The 7563-nt window shown below is 42.4% G+C and overlaps 1 protein-coding gene across 1 annotated transcript; it reads right to left on the bottom strand.

Moving 5' to 3' along the window:
- Positions 1-77: 77 nt before the first annotated feature.
- LOC146517985 (potassium voltage-gated channel subfamily A member 2) lies at positions 78-7325 on the bottom strand. Its single transcript, XM_085159159.1, has 2 exons — positions 6144-7325; positions 78-5193 (listed from the first exon to the last, which is right to left on the bottom strand). Exon 2 carries the CDS (start codon positions 5054-5056, stop codon positions 3560-3562), a length of 1497 nt encoding a protein of 498 aa, XP_085015285.1. The 5' UTR covers positions 5057-5193; positions 6144-7325; the 3' UTR covers positions 78-3559.
- Between the last annotated feature and the right edge of the window lie 238 nt (positions 7326-7563).

The raw sequence follows: 7563 nt of genomic DNA, 5'->3' as shown, positions 1-7563 counted from the left end.
CTCTTGGGATCGACATGGAATTTATGCCCGATAAAACAGAAAAAAAAATGTACTGAACCTTCTTCCCCCCCCCCCCCCCCCCCCAAACTACCAGCTAATAACCAATCTCTGCATAGATTTCTCAGTGTATTCACTGTTGGGCACCCTTCTCATGGAGTGGATTTGCTGGTGGGTCCCTCAGCAGGTGAGAGATGAAATTCTTAGAGGCTGTGGTGCTCCCCATAAAACAACACAACTTCATGTATAATTGACTTTGTTTAGACTGAAGATTTAAAAAAAAAAAAAAAAACATTGTGCAGATTAAATCTGTAGGTTTACAGATGAGCATGATTCTACTTGTCTTTGTGCTTTAAGCAGAAATAATTGCTGATATACAACTACAACATTGTGAACTCCAGTAAATGAGTTGCTACAGTGAAGTTGGCTGAGGTACAATAGCATGCCTACTGTCAAACAAATAGTTAAATGCTAGCGTGTAACATTTATGTTAAATTTCTGTCCAACAAAATGGTAAAAACCAAAAAAATGACAATAGGATTTGACGCATTGGCATGCATAGACATATTTTTTGGTCAGACTGTGAGTGTTTTCTCTTTTCCCCATATACAAAGATATGCAAATGGCTGTTGCATAAATGCAGCTGTACAACCAGGCTAATACACTGACATTCAGCAGTTCTCCTTCTCTCTCCCTCTCAGACTCACAGAGACACACTCACACACACACATGCACACAACTCAAACACCCAAATCAATACTCAACTATTGATCAATAAGCTCTTGGTTAAATTGTGGAGCTCCAAAGAGGTTAATTCTTTCTTTCTTTGCGCTTTTTTAAGAGATAGCGTGTATGCTTTTCACACCACCACCTCTACCATATGATCTTGAGAATGTTGCTAATCAGCTGTTTTTTTTTTCCGGTCCTACTTTGAGTTATGACCTTTTCAGGATCTCAGTTCACCTTCAAGCTACTCTTAAAAAAGCAACACATGCAGTTTACTTACTAAAATCCCCTAAAAATGTTTTGAAGATACAGAAAAATAGATTTGGACAAAGAGAGGATGTCAGAAGCCTCGGGTCAGGCAGTTGGACGAGCACATATTGGCAGCGATGTTGTTAAATCACTTTGCTCCTGCAGTTTGAAACTGCAGTGAGCAGAATGAAACCCTTAGAATAAAGACGTACATCCTGACATGACAGAATTCATCAAGACAGTTCTTGCTACAGACCTCCTCCTAATCCATCACCTTTCTAATTACAGAAGACATCTGTGAAAAGATGTAGAAAGGCAAGAGACTTGAATATGAAGTCCGAGGACCCTTAGGTTAGACAGTATCTGCTACACTACTGCTAATTATCACTTCCCATATTGATGTTACTGCCTTTGACTGTTACCTTGGCAGTGTTGAGCAAACAGTGGAAAATCTTACCTGGAAACAAGAATCAGAACCTAATTCACATTTGATGGTAACTTTTAAAGACAGATTGTGCTTCTGGCATCAGAGTGTTTTCAGCGGACAGCCAGACTCTATTTAGATTCTGGCCAATTTAATGTCAATAAAGGCTTTCTGAGAAAAGATTCTGGTTAGGGATGACACAGTTCAGTACCACACGGCGCCTTTCAACAACTACTTCACAAAAGGCAGTTTTGTATAAAGTGAAGCAAACGTCTAGTGTCTAAATCCAGGACGTGTATCAGGTTTGCTGAGAACTCACCAGCAAAGAAAATGGCTAGTGGAAATGTGTCTTTGGCACTCCAGACAGGCTCCGACACAGGTGAACAACAGTGTTCATAATTATCATTTAAAAAAAAACAAAACATGGCAATGATCTGCACATTGTGGAAAGACTCTTGCTTTCTCTTAAAAGTTTGATATTTTAGATTTTTTTAAATTCTCATATAGTATATGAGCATTATATATATGTGTGTGTTTTGTCTGTATACATTTACTGTTTTATACATAAGAAATAAATATGTCTATTGTAATAATTATACTCTTTTTGTCTTAGAGGCTTCTTCTTTGAGCTTAAACACATGCTAGGAATGTTTCTGAGGTCATGCAACACTAGGAGAGTAGCGTAAACCCAGATACAAGGCAGTTTGGGGGAAGCATTTTTCTATACACTAGTCCTTAAAAGTTAGTATTTTGATCGTGAGGACGTGATCATGTGACAAACCTGTGAGAAAAAACACCACTGCAAGTCTATCACATCTGCAACTGCGATACACGTCCAAAACTAGGGTGTGAGTTAACGCTCAAAATCACAGCTCGTAGCTCAGTTTACAGCGACCTGGCAAAAGTTAATTGGTAATGACTTCTACGTGGAATGTTAATATTGACAAGGATACCATATCCTGTTACATGTAGGATTTTGGCTTTATGATTATTTCTTAAGAAATCCTCCGACATAGAGTTTTAGGTTCTTGTAACAGCTACCTGCAGGCATCCTTTTAAAAGTGTGGATTTGTACAGAAGGCAGTGTGCAAACAAATATACAGTGGTGTGATGAAGCAAGTGGCAGTCGAGAAACAAGTGGAAATTTCTCAGTCAGATAAAAATGTCATGCAATTATCTACTGACTACGTTTACTAATAACAGCACCTACCTACTGGCTATCAGATAAGTCACAGTTAGTCTACCTATCTATATATGAATAAGTACTTTATGTGTGAAACTGTGGAAAACAAACAAAACAAGAAGAAACATTCAAGTTGTCCTCAAAGCTCTGCAATAAGACCAGTTTGGGTGAATGGAGGGAGAAAGCTTGCATTGCAATACGTACAGTACATGTAAGACCAAAGCAGTGAAAATTCAAGGCCATTCTCAGTCATTCATCAGATACTGATGTCTACTGGGAACAAAGGTGTCAAACCATGAGCTTAGTGCTGATGGCCGTCATTCATCCTTGAAATTATGTGGTGTACTTAACCACCAACCTCGTCACAAGTCACCCACAGGCCGTGCCAGCGCTGGACTGGGCTTGCTTTATGCTCGCACGTCCTTTTTATCTCTAAATAGTGTAGCGTAGTTTTGTTTCACTGGCTCCAGGAAGCAGCATATGTAGCGCACAAGTAGGGCTCTTCAGAAGCGCATGGCAGAGCAGTGTGCCTTGGGAAATGAGGGATCAAGGGACAGGGGACTTAAGCGGGACTTGTGTGACTTTTTTTTTTTTTTTTTCATTTTGAAAGCGATTCTTTTCTCACTGTGTTTTCTCCACTTTCTTTTTGTGCACTACTACTGTGAGTGGGAAATTTGTAGGTCTTATCATTTACTTTTCAAAACAGTCACACAGAAAAAAGCCAACTCCATGCAGAAATGCTAAATTTTCAATTTCCACTCATTAATAAGGAGTTTTAAGGACAAGCTGTGACGAGTGAAGACAGGATGGGCGTAGAAGGAGTGAATGGTATTTGCAATATTTTTCAGTCAATCATCAACAGCATGAATTCTATTGCCTTGATATTTTCAGCACACATAAGATGGGAGGATGTATGCCTGTCCCACCCAGATGCTCAGCTCCACATTTCCCACTGTGACAGGGAGGAAAATATAAGATGACTACACATCTGTAAGCATTTTGGTGATGTTTACATAGTTTGTGTTGGCCAGCGTGCAGTTGGCTGTCTTTAGGTTCTCCTCCTGAAAGTCCTCGTTGCTGTTGTTCACAGCCTCCTGGATCTCCATGTAGTCCGATTTACTGATGGTGGAGCCACTCCGACTCTTTTTCAGCTCCTCCGCTGAATCAGCTTTGGTCACGTTGACCTGCAGATACTGCGCCTGTTCTTCACCTTCAGTCTCACGGTGATAGAAGTAGTTAAAATTTGACACAATGACAGGCACGGGCAAGGCAATGGTCAGCACACCTGCAATGGCACAGAGGGAGCCCACAATCTTGCCACCAATCGTAGTTGGGACCATATCACCGTAGCCGACTGTTGTCATCGAGACCACAGCCCACCAAAATGCATCTGGGATGCTTTCAAACTGTGACTCTGGCTCATCTGCTTCAGCAAAGTAGACAGCGCTTGAGAATAGGATGACTCCTATGAAGAGGAAAAAAATGAGGAGGCCAAGCTCTCTCATGCTGGCTTTCAGGGTCTGACCCAAAATCTGAAGCCCCTTAGAGTGACGAGAGAGCTTAAATATTCTGAAGACTCGCACCAAGCGGATGACCCTGAGAATGGCTAAAGACATGGCTTGCTGACCTGCTTGACCATCCTCTGGTCTGTCTGCTAGCTCTGTGCCAAGAGTGATGAAGTAAGGGATGATGGCAACAATATCAATAATGTTCATTATATTACCAAAAAATCCTGCTTTGCTGGGGCAGGCAAAGAAGCGCACTAGAAACTCAAAGGAGAACCATATAATGCAAAGAGTCTCTAGGATAAAGAAGGGGTCAGTGAAGTAAGTGGCTGTGTAGCTGATGATTGTGGTGTTGGTCTCAGGCGAAAAGACTTGTGCTTGAGACTTATGCATTTCCTCTTCATCATTACGGAAAATGGGCAGCGTCTCCAAGCAGAAGCTGACTATAGATATGAGGATGACCATGACAGAGATTATGGCAATAATCCTTGCAGGACCTGAGCTCTCTGGGTACTCAAACAGTAGCCATACTTGTCTCTGAAACTCGTTGTCAGGAAGAGGCCGCTCCTCCTCCTTGATAAAACCCTCGTCTTCTCTGAACATCTCAATTGCCTCCTCACCCAGCTCATAAAAGCGAATCTCCTCTGAGAAAATATCTACGGTGACATTGACTGGCCTTCTTAGTCGGCCTCCTGATTGGTAATAATACAATATGGCATCAAAGCTGGGTCGATTTCTGTCGAAAAAGTATTCGTTCCTTAGTGGGTCAAAGTACCGCATCCTCTTTTTGGGGTCCCCCAGCAGAGTCTCTGGAAATTGGGAGAGCGTTTTAAGTTGTGTCTCAAAGCGCAGCCCTGAGATGTTGATGACCACCCTCTCACAACACTCATGGTCAGCCTCTGGGTCGTAGTCCTGCGGGTGACCCGGGTGCGCCGCCGCCTCGTCAGAGGGGTCGGCTGTGGCGACAGTCATTCTGCGGGGGGAGGAGGCCTGCACTTTTCAGTGAGTCTGGGTCCTGCAGCCTGAAGAACTGCAGGCAGAGGCCAGGAGAGGGAGGGGGCTCAACACTGTAAAGACCTGACGGCCACAGGATGTCACCTAGGATCTGACTGCATATAGAACAGAGAAAGCAAAGACAGACAGCAAGGTCAGGTAAACCTGAGACATGATTCAGCACTCAATACTTCTTACGTTTAGTGCAGAGATGTAAGGAGTTTGCGTAAGCCTGAAGATCAAACAACTCAAAATAGACGAAAATGAAGCCACCCTCTAAAAACTGTCAGAAGATCTGATATGAAATTATGTAAAGTTAGACTGTCATGAGAAAACTGTCAGAGCTAAAATGAACAAGTGGAAACTTGAGGCTGTCACTCCTGCTCTTGACTTTGGAAAATTAATATGTAAATAAGCAACCCGCCTTGCATATAAATTACTTCAATGCAGGTAAATGCAGGGGCTAAGGGGCAAATAACACTTACAGGAGCTCAGAAATTAGGACACTGATCTGCTGCAATGAACAATATGTGTTGAAATGAATGGGAATACCTTTTCTAGTGAAGCCAAGCATGAATATGGCAATGCAGCAGACACCAAATTCATACAAACAGCTTCCTGTCTAGAATATCATCGAAAACCACTGCAGTCTAAACACCAATGTATGTGACATGCTTAAGATTCACTGTTGTGCCAAACAAATGCAATACACAGCTGCAACATAGGCATGACTTCAGTCTAGTTTTGATGGAGCATTTTAGTCTTGAAATGGTGCCTGTTACTGAAATATTCAAAAACATGTATAAATAATTTATCCATAGAAGGAAAAAGGTTCCAAGAGAAAAACGGTGTCTCTCCTCTGCATCATCTCCACTCACAAAGTAGGAGCACAGTTTTATAAAATAAAATAATAACGCTTATGACACACACAGCAAATACATAACTACAGGTTTACATTCTTCTGCTGCAGCGCAAATCATTCCGCCAACTCCAAAATGCTACGACTCATGTTCACATTGAATGGAAATGGAAATGATAGGTAAAGCTGCTTTAATTTCATACATACGTGCAGACATCTTTTTTCCCATCTGGATGTGATTTGATGCTCCTGCTGGACGCTGGTATTAGGCAAGTGAATAACCAGCTGCGCTCACCGGGCGATCTGATTCCAGTGCAGGTATAAAATGAATTTCCAATTTGGGACAGTCGATGATATTCACCTCATGTTGTCTGCGGCATCCTTGCCGTGTACACTGGGTACAGTATGTGCGGGTGTGTCCTCGCTTTCCCCTCCCCGACTCCTTTCCTCCGGGTACGCTGTCGTGGGATGGCGATTGGCAAAAAAAAAGAAAAAGAAAAAAGAAAGGAAGAGAAAAAAAGGGAGGAGGGAACCGATCAAGGAGGTGCTGGTGCTTCCCTTAATAACCAAAGGTGCTGGGATCAGCAGAAAAAAATCTTCCACCACTGTTCTCCTCCACGCATGTATGACTGTGTGACGAGGTGATGGCTGCAGACAGCCTCAAAGGTAAATAGTCCCCATAAGGTGCTCAGAAAGGCAACATCTGCAAAGAGGGGGGACAAGGCGAGGCGCGGGGGAGGAAGGGAGCTTAAAAATATAATCTTATTACCACGCTTTAATAATTTGAAGGCGTGTGAAAATAATTCGGTTGCTCAGAAGAGTTGATCTATACATGCGTCAGGCAGTCAATTTACATTTTTATTTATAATTTAGGCATAAATTAGCATCTCCACCAGATTCCAGACTGAGATGCAGATATGCTCAGGCAGTGCATCCCAGTATCTAACGCAGAGACAGTTCTGAGAATCTCCTAATAGGCTACATGGTGAGCAGAGCAGCCTCCTCAGACACTGACTTGAAACGACATGCGTGAAAGAACCGCCCTACGTAGTGGGCTAGAAGATTATGCAATTTCACTGAGCAGGAGACCCACGCACACACATAAACACACATGTAAAGTGGCCTGTATGGTCCCTGCATGGTGTCAGCACGGTGGGAGGCGAGAGATTTTTACATGAAGAAAAAAAAAAAACTTTCTGTTGTCAGCTTCGGCCGCAGGACTGGTATATAAAGCTTAGTCAAACCTGCAGTCAGGCATTGCTATGCATACCAAGAGACGGGCTGGTGATGGAGAAAGGCAAGGGCGGAAAAACGCGCTCCCCATCTGCACTATAGCTTAGCGCTCACCTTATCTGCAGTATGGGCAATTTAAAGGGGTACACAGCTCCACCACTATTCAGCAGCACTGCTGATGGTTAAAAGATGCGATCTTCTCAAATTGCAATGCCAAAATTAAGAGTTAAAAAAATATTCATTTCTGCATATTGAATTTATCTTCGAGATGTTTTCAGGCATTTGATAAAATTAAAACATTAAAAAACATTAGTGTGATGATATATCAACCTGTGGCTACGGAAATATGTGAGCATGTTCATGCATGACTGTTATTGCAGAAACAACATAAATG

Source organism: Neolamprologus multifasciatus, chromosome 5 (assembly GCF_963576455.1).
Source record: "Neolamprologus multifasciatus chromosome 5, fNeoMul1.2, whole genome shotgun sequence".
NCBI lineage: Eukaryota > Metazoa > Chordata > Actinopteri > Cichliformes > Cichlidae > Neolamprologus > Neolamprologus multifasciatus.
The sequence above is the reverse complement of the archived record's forward strand: the minus strand, read 5'-3'. Positions and strand labels throughout refer to the sequence as shown.